The sequence below is a fragment of the Salvelinus fontinalis genome, chromosome 14, assembly GCF_029448725.1.
Source record: "Salvelinus fontinalis isolate EN_2023a chromosome 14, ASM2944872v1, whole genome shotgun sequence".
NCBI lineage: Eukaryota > Metazoa > Chordata > Actinopteri > Salmoniformes > Salmonidae > Salvelinus > Salvelinus fontinalis.
This window is the reverse complement of record NC_074678.1, coordinates 9,521,445-9,542,210: the sequence shown is the minus strand read 5'-3', so window position 1 is coordinate 9,542,210 and position 20,766 is coordinate 9,521,445. Positions and strand designations below refer to the sequence as shown.

Here is a 20,766-nt window from a genome sequence, read left to right as displayed (position 1 = left end):
TCGCAATGTTTCGCAGTTGGATCTGTAAAAACGAGATAACATACGACTCGAGATTCCTCCTCCAAGCCTTTTATGGAACAGCAAGGAGGAGGAATCTGTGAACTTTCAGGCAGAAGAGGAGAAAATAGCTTTCTAATTGAAAACATTTTGACTGCTACTCCAGGTTTACCAGACTTAGTGTCTTCAGATGTATCTCAGCCAACCAGCTGGTTACGTCTGTAACTTAGTGTCTTCAGATGTATCTCAGCCAACCAGCTGGTTACGTCTGTGACTTAGTGTCTTCAGATGTATCTCAGCCAACCAGCTGGTTACGTCTGTGACTTAGTGTCTTCAGATGTATCTCAGCCAACCAGCTGGTTACGTCTGTGACTTAGTGTCTTCAGATGTATCTCAGCCAACCAGCTGGTTACGTCTGTGACTTAGTGTCTTCAGATGTATCTCAGCCAACCAGCTGGTTACGTCTGTGACTTAGTGTCTTCAGATGTATCTCAGCCAACCAGCTGGTTACGTCTGTGACTTAGTGTCTTCAGATGTATCTCAGCCAACCAGCTGGTTACGTCTGTGACTTAGTGTCTTCAGATGTATCTCAGCCAACCAGCTGGTTACGTCTGTGACTTAGTGTCTTCAGATGTATCTCAGCCAACCAGCGGGTTACGTCTGTGTTTAGTGTCTTCAGATGTATCTCAGCCAACCAGCTGGTTACGTCTGTGACTTAGTGTCTTCAGATGTATCTCAGCCAACCAGCTGGTTACGTCTGTGACTTAGTGTCTTCAGATGTATCTCAGCCAACCAGCTGGTTACGTCTGTGACTTAGTGTCTTCAGATGTATCTCAGCCAACCAGCTGGTTACGTCTGTGACTTAGTGTCTTCAGATGTATCTCAGCCAACCAGCTGGTTACGTCTGTGACTTAGTGTCTTCAGATGTATCTCAGCCAACCAGCGGGTTACGTCTGTGACTTAGTGTCTTCAGATGTATCTCAGCCAACCAGCTGGTTACGTCTGTGACCTACAGTGTCTTCAGATGTATCTCAGCCAACCAGCTGGTTACGTCTGTGACTTAGTGTCTTCAGATGTATCTCAGCCAACCAGCTGGTTTGAACTGCTGTAAGCTACAGTGCTCCGAGTGCCGTCTCAGTCAGGAGCTGATGATGGAAACTCACTGACACTGACAAACATAATCCTCTATTTTTTTACTCTAAGTGCATCTCAAATGGTCCCTTATTCACTAGATAGTCCACAGCTTTTTACCAGGGCCCAAGGGTCAAGGGTAATGCACTATGTTTGTAGCAGGGTGCCATTTGGGACACAGGCAATAACGTTGTTATTGATTGTTGTTACTTTAGTTCCTTTCTTGGGGAAAAGTCACACCTTCTTTTAGACTGGGTCTGGACTAGACAGCTGAGGTGGGATGTGTTGCTATAATAAAGGCTGTCCAGCCATAGGCTGTCCATTTCCTCTCTGTCTCTCTGTCTCTCTCTCTCTCTGTCCCTCTCTCTATCTCTGTCTCTCTCTCTCTCTCTATCTCTCTCTCTCTCTCTCTCTCTGTCCCTCTCTCTATCTCTGTCTCTCTCTCTGTCTCTCTTTCTAACATATTGTCTCTCTCTCTCCCCTCTCTCTCTCTCTGTCTCGCTGTCTCTCTCTCCTCTCTAATGTATTGTCTCTCTCTCTCTCTCTTTCTAACGTATTGTGTCTCTCTCTCTCTTTCTAACGTATTGTGTGCCTCTCTCTCTCTCTCCTCTCTTTCTAACCTATTGTGTCTCTCTCTCCTCTCTTTCTAACGTATTGTGTCTCTCTCTCTCTAGCTGTTTGTGCTGTGTCATGGCCTGCTGCAGCTCACCCAGCTGCTCTACAGTTCCTACTTTAAGAGCACCATCACCACCATCGAGAGACGCTTTGGCCTCAGTAGTTTCTCCTCTGGCACCATCTCCTCTCTGCACGAGGTAAGAGCCAACCAGTAACCACGGCACAGTAAACTCATGTTAGATTCATCGCAGGTGGTGGTTAAAGAGTAGAAATGCATAAACACTGGATGGTGTTGTGATATGACTCGTTATATTAGTATTATGTGAGTATGCCACCTGCTTTTGTTGAAGCGCTGTCCCGAGCATTGCTCCTAGATAACAAGTAACCATTCACTGAGTGTGTTTTGGTACTGTATCCTCCTGGTCATAAGGTCTCTGACACACTCTCTCTCCCTCCCCTTTCTCTCTCCCTCTCTCTCTCCCTCCCCCTTCTCTCTCTCTCCCTCCCCATTCTCTCTCTCTCCCTCCCCCTTCTCTCTCTCTCCCTCCCCATTCTCTCTCTCCCTCCCCTTCTCTCTCTCCCTCCCCCTTCTCCCTCTCTCTCTCCCTCCCCCTTCTCCCTCTCTCCCTCCCCCTTCTCTCTCTCTCTCTCTCTCCCTCCCCCCTCTCTCTCTCTCTCTCTCTCTCCCTCCCCCTTCTCTCTCTCTCCCTCCCCATTCTCTCTCTCCCTCCCCATTCTCTCTCTCCCTCCCCCTTCTCCCTCTCTCTCTCCCTCCCCCTTCTCCCTCTCTCCCTCCCCCTTCTCCCTCTCTCCCTCTCTCCCTTCTCCCTCTCTCCCTCTCTCCCTCCCCTTTCTCCTGCTCTCCCTCTCTCCCTCACCCTTCTCCACCTTCTCCTTCTCTCTCCCTCCCCCTTCTCCCTCCCTCTCCCTCCCCCCTCCCTCTCCCTCTCCCTTCTATCTCTCTCTCTCTGCCCCCCACCCCCCCTTCTCTCGCTCTCTGTCCCTCCCTCCCTCTAGGTGGGGAACACAATTCTGATAGTGTTTGTGAGTTACCTGGGCAGCAGGGTCCATCGGCCTCGTCTCATTGGACTGGGTGGTCTGCTGATGTCCATCAGTGCTCTGATCTTGGCCCTACCTCACTTCCTGTCCCAGCCCTATAACTACGACTCTGTCATACATGGTAAGATCTTGTGATGAAATATATCTCTGTTACAGCGACAATACTCTGCAATACCAAGGATGCACCTCTGACTAAGTATCGGTAGATTACATGGACCGGTTTCTATCACACAGAATATCCGTAGAAAATATTTGTTAGTCCAGGACTAGGCTATTACTGTGTCTGTGAAATTGGTCCCGTGAGATTTAAAACCTAGTGTTTGGCAATGCAAGTATCATTCACAGTCAGTCTCTATAAATCAGCAGTCCCAGTGTGTTGGACCTGGTTCCTCCTGTCATTGAGTGGATGGATTTAGAGCGGATGTATTTAGAGCGGACAGATTTAGAGTGGATGGGTGGATTTAGAGCGGATGGGTGGATTTAGAGTGGATGGGTGGATTTAGAGTGGATGGGTGGATTTAGAGCGGATGGGTGGATTTAGAGCGGATGGGTGGATTTAGAGCGGATGGGTGGATTTAGAGCGGATGGGTGGATTTAGAGCGGATGGGTGGATTTAGAGTGGATGGGTGGATTTAGAGCGGATGGGTGGATTTATCAATCAATCAATCAATCAATTTTATTTTATATAGCCCTTCGTACATCAGATAATATCTCGAAGTGCTGTACAGAAACCCAGCCTAAAACCCCAAACAGCTAGAATGCAGGTGTAGAAGCACGGTGGCTAGGAAAAACTCCCTAGAAAGGCCAAAACCTAGGAAGAAACCTAGAGAGGAACCAGGCTATGAGGGGTGGCCAGTCCTCTTCTGGCTGTGCCGGGTGGAGATTATAACAGAACTATGCCAAGATGTTCAAAAATGTTCATAAGTGACAAGCATGGTCAAATAATAATCATAAATAATTTTCAGTTGGCTTTTCATAGCTGATCATTAAGAGTTGATGGGTGGATAGAGCGGATTAGAGCGGATGGGTGGATTTAGAGCGGATGGGTGGATTTAGAGCGGATGGGTGGATTTAGAGCGGATGGGTGGATTTAGAGTGGATGGGTGGATTTAGAGCGGACAGATTTAGAGTGGATGGGTGGATTTAGAGTGGATGGGTGGATTTAGAGTGGATGGGTGGATTTAGAGCGGATGGGTGGATTTAGAGCGGATGGGTGGATTTAGAGCGGATGGGTGGATTTAGAGCGGATGGGTGGATTTAGAGCGGATGGGTGGATTTAGAGCGGATGGGTGGATTTAGAGCGGATGGGTGGATTTAGAGCGGATGGGTGGATTTAGAGCGGACAGATTTAGAGTGGATGGGTGGATTTAGAGCGGATGGGTGGATTTAGAGCGGATGGGTGGATTTAGAGCGGATGGGTGGATTTAGAGCGGATGGGTGGATTTAGAGCGGATGGGTGGATTTAGAGCGGATGGGTGGATTTAGAGCGGATGGGTGGATTTAGAGCGGATGGGTGGATTTAGAGCGGATGGGTGGATTTAGAGCGGATGGGTGGATTTAGAGCGGATGGGTGGATTTAGAGCGGATGGGTGGATTTAGAGCGGATGGGTGGATTTAGAGCGGATGGGTGGATTTAGAGCGGATGGGTGGATTTAGAGCGGATGGGTGGATTTAGAGCGGACAGATTTAGAGTGGATGGGTGGATTTAGAGCGGATGGGTGGATTTAGAGCGGAAGGATTTAGAGTGGATGGGTGGATTTAGAGCGGATGGGTGGATTTAGAGCGGAAGGATTTAGAGTGGATGGGTGGATTTAGAGCGGATGGGTGGATTTAGAGCGGATGGATTTAGAGTGGATGGGTGGATTTAGAGCGGATGGGTGGATATAGAGCGGATGGGTGGATTTAGAGCGGATGGGTGGATTTAGAGCGGATGGGTGGATTTAGAGCGGAAGGGTGGATTTAGAGCGGAAGGATTTAGAGTGGATGGGTGGATTTAGAGCGGATGGGTGGATTTAGAGCGGATGGGTGGATTTAGAGCGGATGGGTGGATTTAGAGCGGATGGGTGGATTTAGAGCGGATGGGTGGATTTAGAGCGGATGGGTGGATTTAGAGTGGATGGGTGGATTTAGAGAGGATGGGTGGATTTAGAGTGGATGGGTGGATTTAGAGTGGATGGGTGGATTTAGAGCGGATGGGTGGATTTAGAGCGGATGGGTGGATTTAGAGCGGACAGATTTAGAGTGGATGGGTGGATTTAGAGCGGATGGGTGGATTTAGAGCGGAAGGATTTAGAGCGGATGGGTGGATTTAGAGCGGATGGGTGGATTTAGAGCGGAAGGATTTAGAGTGGATGGGTGGATTTAGAGTGGATGGGTGGATTTAGAGCGGATGGATTTAGAGTGGATGGGTGGATTTAGAGCGGATGGGTGGATTTAGAGGGGAAGGGTGGATTTAGAGCGGAAGGATTTAGAGTGGATGGGTGGATTTAGAGCGGATGGGTGGATTTAGAGCGGATGGGTGGATTTAGAGCGGATGGGTGGATTTAGAGCGGATGGGTGGATTTAGAGCGGATGGGTGGATTTAGAGCGGATGGGTGGATTTAGAGCGGATGGGTGGATTTAGAGCGGATGGGTGGATTTAGAGCGGATGGGTGGATTTAGAGCGGATGGGTGGATTTAGAGCGGATGGGTGGATTTAGAGCGGATGGGTGGATTTAGAGCGGACAGATTTAGAGCGGATGGGTGGATTTAGAGCGGATGGGTGGATTTAGAGCGGATGGGTGGATTTAGAGCGGATGGGTGGATTTAGAGCGGATGGGTGGATTTAGAGCGGATGGGTGGATTTAGAGCGGATGGGTGGATTTAGAGCGGATGGGTGGATTTAGAGCGGATGGGTGGATTTAGAGCGGATGGGTGGATTTAGAGCGGATGGGTGGATTTAGAGCGGATGGGTGGATTTAGAGCGGATGGGTGGATTTAGAGCGGACAGATTTAGAGTGGATGGGTGGATTTAGAGCGGATGGGTGGATTTAGAGCGGAAGGATTTAGAGCGGATGGGTGGATTTAGAGCGGATGGGTGGATTTAGAGTGGATGGATTTAGAGTGGATGGGTGGATTTAGAGTGGATGGGTGGATTTAGAGCGGATGGATTTAGAGTGGATGGGTGGATTTAGAGCAGATGGGTGGATTTAGAGCGGATGGGTGGATTTAGAGGGGAAGGGTGGATTTAGAGCGGAAGGATTTAGAGTGGATGGGTGGATTTAGAGCGGATGGGTGGATTTAGAGCGGATGGGTGGATTTAGAGCGGATGGGTGGATTTAGAGCGGATGGGTGGATTTAGAGCGGATGGGTGGATTTAGAGCGGATGGGTGGATTTAGAGCGGATGGGTGGATTTAGAGCGGATGGATTTAGAGCGGATGGGTGGATTTAGAGCGGATGGATTTAGAGTGGTGGATTGTGGGAGCCAGGCTGGCTTGCAGGTGCTCTCTAGATGAACCTGCATAACTCAGAGGGAAAATGTCTGAGCGCTCCAGGAAAGATGAGGACCGTCTCCCAGACAGTTGGTTAAACTGAGAGCTCTGTTCACTCTCCTCCTCCCTCCGCTCACACACACACACACCATACCACACACACACACCATAACACACACACACACCATAACACACACACACACCATAACACACACACCATAACACACACACACACCATAACACACACACCATAACACACACACCATAACACACACACACACACACACCATAACACACACACACACACAACACCATACCACACACAACACCATACCACACACACACCATAACACACACACACACACACAACACCATACCACACACAACACCATACCACACACACACACACAACACCATACCACACACAACACCATACCACACACACACCATACCACACACACACACACACACACACACACACACACACACACACACACACACACACACACACACACACACACACACACACACACACACACACACACACACACACACACACACACACACACACACACACACACACACACACACACACACACACACACACACACACACACCAACCAGTAGGCTGGCTGATCTCCTCATTGTACCACTGAAGGGTCACATGAAACTCCAGGAACATGAACTCAGCTGTGTGTGTAGTCCCCAGGCCTGTAACTAACTGTGTGTGTCTGTGTGAATGTGTGTGCTTTCTCCAGATCGCCAAGACCTGTGTTCCCTCCAGGGTACCACCAACATGACAGAGGCCTGTGGGAAGACAGAGATCAAGCGTATAGCAGACACCAACAACTTGTGGATGCTCATGGCTATAGCTCAGCTGCTGTTCGGGGTGGGATCTGTTCCCATACAACCCTTTGGTATCTCTTATGTGGATGACTTTGCCGGACGAGGCAACTCCCCCCTCTACATAGGTAAGAGGCCTGTAGCTCACTGACACACTAGACCCTCTACATAGGTAAGAGGCCTGTAGCTCACTGACACACTAGTCCCTGTACATAGGTAAGAGGCCTGTAGCTCACTGACACACTAGTCCCTGTACATAGGTAAGAGGCCTGTAGCTCACTGACACACTAGTCCCTGTACATAGGTAAGAGGCCTGTAGCTCACTGAAACACTAGACCCTCTACATAGGTAAGAGGCCTGTAGCTCACTGACACACTAGTCCCTGTACATAGGTAAGAGGCCTGTAGCTCACTGAAACACTAGACCCTCTACATAGGTAAGAGGCCTGTAGCTCACTGGCACACTAGTCCCTCTACATAGGTAAGAGGCCTGTAGATAACTCGAACACTAGTATAATAATAAATATCAGACACAATGACAGCTGCATACCAGCCTGCATCCCACTTGTCTCTGAAGCTCAGCAGGGTTGGTCCTGGTCAGACCCTGGATGGGAGACCAGATGCTGCTGGAAGTGGTGTTGGAGGGCCAGTAGGAGGAAATACTTTCCTCTGGTCTATGAAAAAATGTCCCGCTGCAGTGATTGGGGACACTGCCCTGTGTAGGGTGCCGTCTTTCGGATGGGACGTTAAACGGGTGTCCTGACTCTCTGAGGTCATTAAAGATCCCATGGCACTTATCAAAGAGTAGGGGTGTTAACCCCGGTGTCCTGGCTAAATTCCCAATCTGTCCCTCATTCCATCACGGTCACCTAATAATCCCCAGTTTACAATTGGCACATTCATCCCCTGTAACTATTTCCCAGGTCGTTGCTGTAAATGAGAATGCATTCTCAGTCAACTTCCCTTGTGAAATACCTTGACTGTCTCTTTTCTCCTCAGCCATCTTGTTTGCTGTGTCTGTGTTTGGACCTGCCTTCGGCTTCCTGCTGGGCTCCGTCATGCTGAGGATCTATGTGGACGTGGACAGAACCGGCTCAGGTAGGTACTGGGTTTTACACGGTGGACAGAACTGGTTCCAGTAGATACTGGGTTCGGCTCGTTACATTGGTGGCAGAGGTTGTGTGGCTGGTTTAGAGGCTGGGATTGCATAGCTTGGGCTCATATTTAAAAGCTGTCATCGATCTGTTTCTGTCTCTGTGCCTGCCTTGGTCTGTCTGTCTCTGTCTGTCTCTGTCTGTCTCTGTCTGTCTCTGTCTGTCTTACATTCTCCTCCTCTCTCTCCACACCCTCCCTCTAACTTTCCTCTCTCCCTCCAGTCACCAATGCTGAGCTGGCCCCTACAGACCCTCGCTGGGTGGGTGCGTGGTGGATAGGCCTCCTCATCTCCTCTGCCAGCCTCGCCCTGACCTCCGCCCCATACTTCTTCTTTCCTCGCAGCATGCCGCTGGAAGACGAGGTAACACTCCGTCTCTAAAGTTCTGTCCCAAAATGCACCATACTCCCTACATAGTGAACGACCTTTGACCAGGGGTCCTATTCCCTATATAGTGCACTACTGTTGACCAGGGGTCCTATTCCCTATATAGTGAACGACCTTTGACCAGGGGTCCTATTCCCTATATAGTGAACAACCTTTGACCAGGGGCCCTATTCCCTATATAGTGAACGACCTTTGACCAGGGGCCCTATTCCCCATATAGTGAATGACCTTTGACCAGGGGTCCTATTCCCTATACAGTGAACGACCTTTTACCCGGGGTCCTATTCCCTATATAGTGAACGACCTTTAACCAGGGGCCCTATTCCCCATATAGTGAACGACCTTTGACCAGGGATCCTATTCCCTATACAGTGAACGACCTTTGACCAGGGGCCCTATTCCCTATATAGTGAACGACCTTTGACCAGGGGTCCTATTCCCTATATAGTGAACGACCTTTGACCAGGGGTCCTATTCCCTATATAGTGAACGACCTTTGACCAGGGGTCCTATTCCCTATATAGTGAACGACCTTTGACCAGGGGTCCTATTCCCTATATAGTGAACGACCTTTGACCAGGGGTCCTATTCCCTATATAGTGAACGACCTTTGACTGGGGGATGAATTTAGGATACAGCCATAAATGCTTATAATTTGCTTATGAATGTGTCATAAAGTCTGTATGTTGGTACGCGTCAAATAAGGTGTCACTAAAATTCCCTAATAAAAAAAAATAACTTTCCCCAAACCAAGGAGCAAGCAGTGCGATGTTAGTTTACTTAATAATCCCCCTTCTCACAATACTGTCTTCCTCAGGTTGTAAGGCCAGGGCCCAGACACTAATATAATATCTATTGTCGTGTGTCATTATATTGAATGACTTGAAATACCTACAGCTTAAAAGGAAATATTTTCTGGGTAAATTATTCTCAGGTTTTACTGACCTCTTCTGGTATGGAGCCAGTAGTGCAAGTGATTATGTTACTGTAGACCTATAACACAAAGCGAGGCCTAGACTAGTGTCCTGTCCAGGGGGTGTCCGGGTACAGCAAGCTGCCTCACACTGCAGAAACAGGAGATGGACTAGTGTCCTGTCCAGGGGGTGTCCTGGTACATCAAGCTGCCTCACACTGCAGAAACAGGAGATGGACTAGTGTTCTGTCCAGGTTGGTGTACTGGTACAGCAAGCTGTCTCACTACAGAAACAGGAGATGGACTACAGTCATGGCCAAAAGTTTTGAGAATGACACAAATATTAGTTTTCACAAAGTCTGCTGCCTCAGTTTGTATGATGGCAAATTGTATATACTCCAGAATGTTATGAAGAGTGATCAGATGAATTGCAAAGTCCCTCTTTTCCATGACAATGAACTGAATCCCCCAAAAACATTTCCACTGCATTTCAGGCCTTCCACAAAAGGACCAGCTGACATCATGTCAGTGATTCTCTCGTTAACACAGGTTTGAGTGTTGACATGGACAAAGCTGGAGATCACTCTGTCATGCTGGTTGAGTTCGAATAACAGACTGGAAGCTTCAAAAGGAGGGTGGTGCTTGGATCATTGTTCTTCCTCTGTCAACCATGGTTATCTGCAAGGAAACATGTGCCATCATCATTGCTTTGCACAAAAAGGGCTTCACAGGCAAGAATATTGCTGCCGGTTAGATTGCACCTAAATCAAACATTTATCAGATCATCAAGAACTTCAAGGAGAGCGATTCAATTGTTGTGAAGAAGGCTTCAGGGCGCCCAAGAAAGTCCAGTAAGCGCCAGGACCGTCTCCTAAAGTTGATTCAGCTGCGGGATCGGTGCACCACCTGTACAGAGCTTGGTCAGGAATGGCAGCAGGCAGGTGTGAGTGCATCTGCACGCACAGTGAGGCAAAGACTTTTGGAAGATGGCCTGGTGTCAAGAAGGGCAGCAAAGAAGCCACTTCTCTCTAGGAAAAACATCAGGGACAGACTGATATTCTGCAAAAGCGACAGGTATTGGACAGCTGAGGACTGGGGTAAAGTAATTTTCTCTGATGAATCCCCTTTCCGATTGTTTGGGGCATCCGTAAAAAAGCTTGTCTGGAGAAGACAAGGTGAGCGATACCATCAGTCCTGTGTCATGCCAACAGTAAAACAAACTGAGACCATTCATGTGTGGGGTTGCTTCTCAGCCAAGGGAGTGGGCTCACTCACAATTTAGCCTAAGATCACAGCCATGAATAAAGAATGGTACCAACACATCCTCCGAGAGCAACTTCTCCCAACCATCCAGGAACAGTTTGGTGATGAGCAATGCCTTTTCCAGCATGATGGAGCACCTTGCCATAAGGCAAAAGTGATAACTAAGTGGCTCGGGGAACAAAACATTGATATTTTGGGTCCATGGCCCGGAAACTCCCCAGACCTTAATCCCATTGAGAACTTGTGGTCAATCCTCAAGAGGCGGGTGGACAAACAAAAACCCACAAATTCTGACAAACTCCAAGCATTGATTATGCAAGAATGGACTGCCATCAGTCAGGATGTGGCCCAGAAATTAATTGACAGCATGCCAGAGCGGATTGCAGAGGTCTTGTAAAAGAAGGGTCAACACTGCAAATATTGACTCTTTGCATCAACTTCATGTAATTGTCAATAAAAGCCTTTGACACTTATGAAATGCTTGTAATTATACTTCAGTATTCCATAGTAACATCTGACAAAATTATCTAAAGACACCGAAGCAGCAAACTTTGTGAAAATTAATATTTGTGTAATTCTAGTGTCCTGTCCTGGGGGTGTACTCGTATCAAGATTCTGTCTCGCTGTCTCGCTGTCTCGCTGTCTCGCTGTCTCGCTGTCTCGCTGTCTCGCTGTCTCGCTGTCTCGCTGTCTCGCTGTCTCTCTGTCTCTCTCTCTCTGTCTGTCTGTCTGTCTGTCTGTCTGTCTGTCTGTCTGTCTGTCTGTCTGTCTGTCTGTCTGTCTGTCTGTCTGTCTGTCTGTCCGTCCGTCCGTCCGTCCGTCCGTCCGTCCGTCCGTCCGTCCGTCCGTCCGTCCGTCCGTCCGTCCGTCTCTCTGTCTCTCTATAAAACATTTTGAATAATGAAATAAAAAAATATATTTTCAGACGGGTGAAGAAAGCAAAAGAGAAGCATCTTTTGCTTTCTTCACCCGTCTGAAAATATTTTTTCCAAAATAAAAGCTCAAATGATGCGTTGTTTCTGCCATTCTTCAAGCTGAATGTGTTATTTCCTCTCAGAGTGGAACTGCAGCTGCCATTCCGAATGAAGACTCCAAAAAGCCTGCGTTCTCAATGCTTGATTTCCTGAAGAGTAAGTCCTCTATAGACAGACTGACACACACACACACTCTGGCAGACATCAGCCATCGGCTGATAGACTAACACACTTGGACACATTTGTAAATATTGCTGACAGGCATGATTACAACAACACAGTTTAAGCTTTCCATCGTTAGGAGATGTAGTCACTGTTGTTGGTACCGGTCCCTCTGACCAACGTTTGGTACCGGTCCCTCTGACCAACGTTAGGAGATGTAGTCACTGTTGTTGGTACCGGTCCCTCTGACCAACGTTTGGTACCGGTCCCTCTGACCAACGTTAGGAGATGTAGTCACTGTTGTTGGTACCGGTCCCTCTGACCAACGTTTGGTACCGGTCCCTCTGACCAACGTTAGGAGATGTAGTCACTGTTGTTGGTACCGGTCCCTCTGACCAACGTTTGGTACCGGTCCCTCTGACCAACGTTAGGAGATGTAGTCACTGTTGTTGGTACCGGTCCCTCTGACCATCGTTTGGTACCGGTCCCTCTGACCAATGTTAGGAGATGTACTCACTGATGTTGGTACCGGTCCCTCTGACCAACGTTAGGAGATGTAGTCACTGTTGTTGGTACCGGTCCCTGTGACCAACGTTTGGTACCGGTCCCTCTGACCAACGTTAGGAGATGTAGTCACTGATGTTGGTACCGGTCCCTCTGACCAACGTTTGGTACCGGTCCCTCTGACCAACGTTAGGAGATGTAGTCACTGTTGTTGGTACCGGTCCCTCTGACCAACGTTTGGTACCGGTCCCTCTGACCAACGTTAGGAGATGTAGTCACTGTTGTTGGTACCGGTCCCTCTGACCATCGTTTGGTACCGGTCCCTCTGACCAATGTTAGGAGATGTACTCACTGATGTTGGTACCGGTCCCTCTGACCAACGTTAGGAGATGTAGTCACTGATGTTGGTACCGGTCCCTGTGACCATCGTTAGGAGATGTAGTCACTGTTGTTGGTACCGGTCCCTGTGACCATCGTTAGGAGATGTAGTCACTGTTGTTGGTACCGGTCCCTCTGACCAACGTTAGGAGATGTAGTCACTGTTGTTGGTACCGGTCCCTCTGACCAACGTTAGGAGATGTAGTCACTGTTGTTGGTACCGGTCCCTCTGACCAACGTTAGGAGATGTAGTCACTGATGTTGGTACCGGTCCCTCTGACCAACGTTAGGAGATGTAGTCACTGATGTTGGTACCGGTCCCTCTGACCATCGTTAGGAGATGTAGTCACTGTTGTTGGTACCGGTCCCTCTGACCAACGTTAGGAGATGTAGTCACTGATGTTGGTACCGGTCCCTCTGACCAACGTTTGGTACCGGTCCCTCTGACCAACGTTAGGAGATGTAGTCACTGATGTTGGTACCGGTCCCTCTGACCAACGTTAGGAGATGTAGTCACTGATGTTGGTACCGGTCCCTCTGACCATCGTTAGGAGATGTAGTCACTGATGTTGGTACCGGTCCCTCTGACCAACGTTAGGAGATGTAGTCACTGATGTTGGTACCGGTCCCTCTGACCAACGTTAGGAGATGTAGTCACTGTTGTTGGTACCGGTCCCTCTGACCAACGTTTGGAGATGTAGTCACTGTTGTTGGTACCGGTCCCTCTGACCATCGTTAGGAGATGTAGTCACTGTTGTTGGTACCGGTCCCTCTGACCATCGTTAGGAGATGTAGTCACTGATGTTGGTACCGGTCCCTCTGACCAACGTTTGGTACCGGTCCCTCTGACCAAAGTTAGGAGATGTAGTCACTGATGTTGGTACCGGTCCCTCTGACCAACGTTAGGAGATGTAGTCACTGATGTTGGTACCGGTCCCTCTGACCATCGTTAGGAGATGTAGTCACTGATGTTGGTACCGGTCCCTCTGACCAACGTTAGGAGATGTAGTCACTGATGTTGGTACCGGTCCCTCTGACCATCGTTAGGAGATGTAGTCACTGATGTTGGTACCGGTCCCTCTGACCAACGTTAGGAGATGTAGTCACTGATGTTGGTACCGGTCCCTCTGACCAACGTTAGGAGATGTAGTCACTGATGTTGGTACCGGTCCCTCTGACCATCGTTAGGAGATGTAGTCACTGATGTTGGTACCGGTCCCTCTGACCATCGTTAGGAGATGTAGTCACTGATGTTGGTACCGGTCCCTCTGACCAACGTTAGGAGATGTAGTCACTGATGTTGGTACCGGTCCCTCTGACCATCGTTAGGAGATGTAGTCACTGATGTTGGTACCGGTCCCTCTGACCAACGTTAGGAGATGTAGTCACTGATGTTGGTACCGGTCCCTCTGACCATCGTTAGGAGATGTAGTCACTGATGTTGGTACCGGTCCCTCTGACCAACGTTAGGAGATGTAGTCACTGTTGTTGGTACCGGTCCCTCTGACCATCGTTAGGAGATGTAGTCACTGATGTTGGTACCGGTCCCTCTGACCAACGTTAGGAGATGTAGTCACTGTTGTTGGTACCGGTCCCTCTGACCATCGTTAGGAGATGTAGTCACTGATGTTGGTACCGGTCCCTCTGACCAACGTTAGGAGATGTAGTCACTGTTGTTGGTACCGGTCCCTGTGACCATCGTTAGGAGATGTAGTCACTGTTGTTGGTACCGGTCCCTCTGACCAACGTTAGGAGATGTAGTCACTGTTGTTGGTACCGGTCCCTCTGACCATCGTTAGGAGATGTAGTCACTGTTGTTGGTACCGGTCCCTCTGACCAACGTTAGGAGATGTAGTCACTGTTGTTGGTACCGGTCCCTCTGACCAACGTTAGGAGATGTAGTCACTGTTGTTGGTACCGGTCCCTCTGACCAACGTTAGGAGATGTAGTCACTGTTGTTGGTACCGGTCCCTCTGACCAACGTTAGGAGATGTAGTCACTGATGTTGGTACCGGTCCCTCTGACCATCGTTAGGAGATGTAGTCACTGATGTTGGTACCGGTCCCTCTGACCATCGTTAGGAGATGTAGTCACTGATGTTGGTACCGGTCCCTCTGACCAACGTTAGGAGATGTAGTCACTGATGTTGGTACCGGTCCCTCTGACCAACGTTAGGAGATGTAGTCACTGATGTTGGTACCGGTCCCTGTGACCATCGTTAGGAGATGTAGTCACTGATGTTGGTACCGGTCCCTCTGACCAACGTTAGGAGATGTAGTCATTGTTGTTGGTACCGGTCCCTCTGACCAACGTTAGGAGATGTAGTCATTGTTGTTGGTACCGGTCCCTCTGACCAACGTTAGGAGATGTAGTCACTGATGTTGGTACCGGTCCCTCTGACCAACGTTAGGAGATGTAGTCACTGTTGTTGGTACCGGTCCCTCTGACCAACGTTAGGAGATGTAGTCACTGTTGTTGGTACCGGTCCCTCTGACCAACGTTAGGAGATGTAGTCATTGTTGTTGGTACCGGTCCCTCTGACCAACGTTAGGAGATGTAGTCATTGTTGTTGGTACCGGTCCCTCTGACCATCGTTAGGAGATGTAGTCATTGTTGTTGGTACCGGTCCCTCTGACCAACGTTAGGAGATGTAGTCACTGTTGTTGGTACCGGTCCCTCTGACCAACGTTAGGAGATGTACTCACTGTTGTTGGTACCGGTCCCTCTGACCAACGTTAGGAGATGTAGTCACTGTTGTTGGTACCGGTCCCTCTGACCAACGTTAGGAGATGTAGTCACTGATGTTGGTACCGGTCCCTCTGACCATCGTTTGGTACCGGTCCCTCTGACCAACGTTAGGAGATGTAGTCACTGATGTTGGTACCGGTCCCTCTGACCAACGTTTGGTACCGGTCCCTCTGACCAACGTTAGGAGATGTAGTCACTGATGTTGGTACCGGTCCCTCTGACCAACGTTTGGTACCGGTCCCTCTGACCAACGTTAGGAGATGTAGTCACTGATGTTGGTACCGGTCCCTCTGACCAACGTTAGGAGATGTAGTCACTGATGTTGGTACCGGTCCCTCTGACCATCGTTAGGAGATGTAGTCACTGATGTTGGTACCGGTCCCTCTGACCAACGTTAGGAGATGTAGTCACTGATGTTGGTACCGGTCCCTCTGACCAACGTTAGGAGATGTAGTCACTGTTGTTGGTACCGGTCCCTCTGACCAACGTTTGGAGATGTAGTCACTGTTGTTGGTACCGGTCCCTCTGACCATCGTTAGGAGATGTAGTCACTGTTGTTGGTACCGGTCCCTCTGACCATCGTTAGGAGATGTAGTCACTGATGTTGGTACCGGTCCCTCTGACCAACGTTTGGTACCGGTCCCTCTGACCAACGTTAGGAGATGTAGTCACTGATGTTGGTACCGGTCCCTCTGACCAACGTTAGGAGATGTAGTCACTGATGTTGGTACCGGTCCCTCTGACCATCGTTAGGAGATGTAGTCACTGATGTTGGTACCGGTCCCTCTGACCAACGTTAGGAGATGTAGTCACTGATGTTGGTACCGGTCCCTCTGACCATCGTTAGGAGATGTAGTCACTGATGTTGGTACCGGTCCCTCTGACCAACGTTAGGAGATGTAGTCACTGATGTTGGTACCGGTCCCTCTGACCAACGTTAGGAGATGTAGTCACTGATGTTGGTACCGGTCCCTCTGACCATCGTTAGGAGATGTAGTCACTGATGTTGGTACCGGTCCCTCTGACCATCGTTAGGAGATGTAGTCACTGATGTTGGTACCCGTCCCTCTGACCAACGTTAGGAGATGTAGTCACTGATGTTGGTACCGGTCCCTCTGACCATCGTTAGGAGATGTAGTCACTGTTGTTGGTACCGGTCCCTCTGACCAACGTTAGGAGATGTAGTCACTGATGTTGGTACCGGTCCCTCTGACCAACGTTAGGAGATGTAGTCACTGATGTTGGTACCGGTCCCTCTGACCAACGTTAGGAGATGTAGTCACTGTTGTTGGTACCGGTCCCTCTGACCATCGTTAGGAGATGTAGTCACTGATGTTGGTACCGGTCCCTCTGACCAACGTTAGGAGATGTAGTCACTGTTGTTGGTACCGGTCCCTGTGACCATCGTTAGGAGATGTAGTCACTGTTGTTGGTACCGGTCCCTCTGACCAACGTTAGGAGATGTAGTCACTGTTGTTGGTACCGGTCCCTCTGACCATCGTTAGGAGATGTAGTCACTGTTGTTGGTACCGGTCCCTCTGACCAACGTTAGGAGATGTAGTCACTGTTGTTGGTACCGGTCCCTCTGACCATCGTTAGGAGATGTAGTCACTGATGTTGGTACCGGTCCCTCTGACCAACGTTAGGAGATGTAGTCACTGTTGTTGGTACCGGTCCCTCTGACCAACGTTAGGAGATGTAGTCACTGTTGTTGGTACCGGTCCCTCTGACCAACGTTAGGAGATGTAGTCACTGTTGTTGGTACCGGTCCCTCTGACCAACGTTAGGAGATGTAGTCACTGTTGTTGGTACCGGTCCCTCTGACCAACGTTAGGAGATGTAGTCACTGATGTTGGTACCGGTCCCTCTGACCATCGTTAGGAGATGTAGTCACTGATGTTGGTACCGGTCCCTCTGACCATCGTTAGGAGATGTAGTCACTGATGTTGGTACCGGTCCCTCTGACCAACGTTAGGAGATGTAGTCACTGATGTTGGTACCGGTCCCTCTGACCAACGTTAGGAGATGTAGTCACTGATGTTGGTACCGGTCCCTGTGACCATCGTTAGGAGATGTAGTCACTGATGTTGGTACCGGTCCCTCTGACCAACGTTAGGAGATGTAGTCATTGTTGTTGGTACCGGTCCCTCTGACCAACGTTAGGAGATGTAGTCATTGTTGTTGGTACCGGTCCCTCTGACCAACGTTAGGAGATGTAGTCACTGTTGTTGGTACCGGTCCCTCTGACCAACGTTAGGAGATGTAGTCACTGTTGTTGGTACCGGTCCCTCTGACCAACGTTAGGAGATGTAGTCATTGTTGTTGGTACCGGTCCCTCTGACCAACGTTAGGAGATGTAGTCATTGTTGTTGGTACCGGTCCCTCTGACCATCGTTAGGAGATGTAGTCATTGTTGTTGGTACCGGTCCCTCTGACCAACGTTAGGAGATGTAGTCACTGTTGTTGGTACCGGTCCCTCTGACCAACGTTAGGAGATGTACTCACTGTTGTTGGTACCGGTCCCTCTGACCAACGTTAGGAGATGTAGTCACTGTTGTTGGTACCGGTCCCTCTGACCAACGTTAGGAGATGTAGTCACTGATGTTGGTACCGGTCCCTCTGACCATCGTTTGGTACCGGTCCCTCTGACCAACGTTAGGAGATGTAGTCACTGATGTTGGTACCGGTCCCTCTGACCATCGTTTGGTACCGGTCCCTCTGACCAACGTTAGGAGATGTAGTCACTGATGTTGGTACCGGTCCCTCTGACCAACGTTAGGAGATGTAGTCACTGATGTTGGTACCGGTCCCTCTGACCAACGTTAGGAGATGTAGTCACTGTTGTTGGTACCGGTCCCTCTGACCAACGTTAGGAGATGTAGTCACTGATGTTGGTACCGGTCCCTCTGACCATCGTTAGGAGATGTAGTCACTGATGTTGGTACCGGTCCCTCTGACCAACGTTAGGAGATGTAGTCACTGATGTTGGTACCGGTCCCTCTGACCAACGTTAGGAGATGTAGTCACTGATGTTGGTACCGGTCCCTGTGACCATCGTTAGGAGATGTAGTCACTGATGTTGGTACCGGTCCCTCTGACCAACGTTAGGAGATGTAGTCATTGTTGTTGGTACCGGTCCCTCTGACCAACGTTAGGAGATGTAGTCATTGTTGTTGGTACCGGTCCCTCTGACCAACGTTAGGAGATGTAGTCACTGTTGTTGGTACCGGTCCCTCTGACCAACGTTAGGAGATGTAGTCACTGTTGTTGGTACCGGTCCCTCTGACCAACGTTAGGAGATGTAGTCATTGTTGTTGGTACCGGTCCCTCTGACCAACGTTAGGAGATGTAGTCATTGTTGTTGGTACCGGTCCCTCTGACCATCGTTAGGAGATGTAGTCATTGTTGTTGGTACCGGTCCCTCTGACCAACGTTAGGAGATGTAGTCACTGTTGTTGGTACCGGTCCCTCTGACCAACGTTAGGAGATGTACTCACTGTTGTTGGTACCGGTCCCTCTGACCAACGTTAGGAGATGTAGTCACTGTTGTTGGTACCGGTCCCTCTGACCAACGTTAGGAGATGTAGTCACTGATGTTGGTACCGGTCCCTCTGACCATCGTTTGGTACCGGTCCCTCTGACCAACGTTAGGAGATGTAGTCACTGATGTTGGTACCGGTCCCTCTGACCATCGTTTGGTACCGGTCCCTCTGACCAACGTTAGGAGATGTAGTCACTGATGTTGGTACCGGTCCCTCTGACCAACGTTAGGAGATGTAGTCACTGATGTTGGTACCGGTCCCTCTGACCAACGTTAGGAGATGTAGTCACTGTTGTTGGTACCGGTCCCTCTGACCAACGTTAGGAGATGTAGTCACTGTTGTTGGTACCGGTCCCTCTGACCAACGTTAGGAGATGTAGTCACTGATGTTGGTACCGGTCCCTCTGACCATCGTTTGGTACCGGTCCCTCTGACCAACGTTAGGAGATGTAGTCACTGATGTTGGTACCGGTCCCTCTGACCATCGTTTGGTACCGGTCCCTCTGACCAACGTTAGGAGATGTAGTCACTGATGTTGGTACCGGTCCCTCTGACCATCGTTTGGTACCGGTCCCTCTGACCAACGTTAGGAGATGTAGTCACTGTTGTTGGTACCGGTCCCTCTGACCAACGTTAGGAGATGTAGTCACTGTTGTTGGTACCGGTCCCTCTGACCAACGTTAGGAGATGTAGTCACTGATGTTGGTACCGGTCCCTCTGACCATCGTTTGGTACCGGTCCCTCTGACCAACGTTAGGAGATGTAGTCACTGATGTTGGTACCGGTCCCTCTGACCATCGTTTGGTACCGGTCCCTCTGACCAACGTTAGGAGATGTAGTCACTGAAGTTGGTACCGGTCCCTCTGACCAACGTTAGGAGATGTAGTCACTGATGTTGGTACCGGTCCCTCTGACCAACGTTAGGAGATGTAGTCACTGTTGTTGGTACCGGTCCCTGTGACCATCGTTAGGAGATGTAGTCACTGTTGTTGGTACCGGTCCCTCTGACCAACGTTAGGAGATGTAGTCACTGATGTTGGTACCGGTCCCTCTGACCAACGTTTGGTACCGGTCCCTCTGACCAACGTTAGGAGATGTAGTCACTGTTGTTGGTACCGGTCCCTCTGACCATCGTTAGGAGATGTAGTCACTGATGTTGGTACCGGTCCCTCTGACCAACGTTTGGTACCGGTCCCTCTGACCAACGTTTGGTACCGGTCCCTCTGACCAACGTTAGGAGATGTAGTCACTGTTGTTGGTACCGGTCCCTCTGACCAACGTTAGGAGATGTAGTCACTGATGTTGGTACCGGTCCCTCTGACCAACGTTAGGAGATGTAGTCACTGATGTTGGTACCGGTCCCTCTGACCATCGTTAGGAGATGTAGTCACTGATGTTGGTACCGGTCCCTCTGACCAACGTTAGGAGATGTAGTCACTGATGTTGGTACCGGTCCCTCTGACCATCGTTAGGAGATGTAGTCACTGATGTTGGTACCGGTCCCTCTGACCAACGTTAGGAGATGTAGTCACTGTTGTTGGTACCGGTCCCTCTGACCAACGTTAGGAGATGTAGTCACTGTTGTTGGTACCGGTCCCTCTGACCATCGTTAGGAGATGTAGTCACTG

The 20,766-nt window shown here is 49.6% G+C and overlaps 1 protein-coding gene across 3 annotated transcripts in view; it reads left to right on the top strand.

The window, feature by feature from the left end:
* The window catches only part of LOC129869468 (solute carrier organic anion transporter family member 2A1-like), a 103,165-nt gene that overhangs the window by 39,059 nt on the left and 43,340 nt on the right, over nt 1–20,766 (top strand). For all 3 annotated transcript variants that reach the window (XR_008761910.1, XR_008761911.1, XM_055943920.1), the window contains exons 2-7: nt 1,803–1,940; nt 2,761–2,923; nt 7,032–7,244; nt 8,115–8,213; nt 8,492–8,631; nt 11,889–11,961. Coding sequence is in view for 1 of the 3 variants with exons in the window: in XM_055943920.1 (XP_055799895.1) it covers nt 1,803–1,940; nt 2,761–2,923; nt 7,032–7,244; nt 8,115–8,213; nt 8,492–8,631; nt 11,889–11,961 (826 nt within the window). In the remaining 2 variants the exon portion in view is untranslated. The remainder of the gene's footprint in view (nt 1–1,802; nt 1,941–2,760; nt 2,924–7,031; nt 7,245–8,114; nt 8,214–8,491; nt 8,632–11,888; nt 11,962–20,766) is intronic.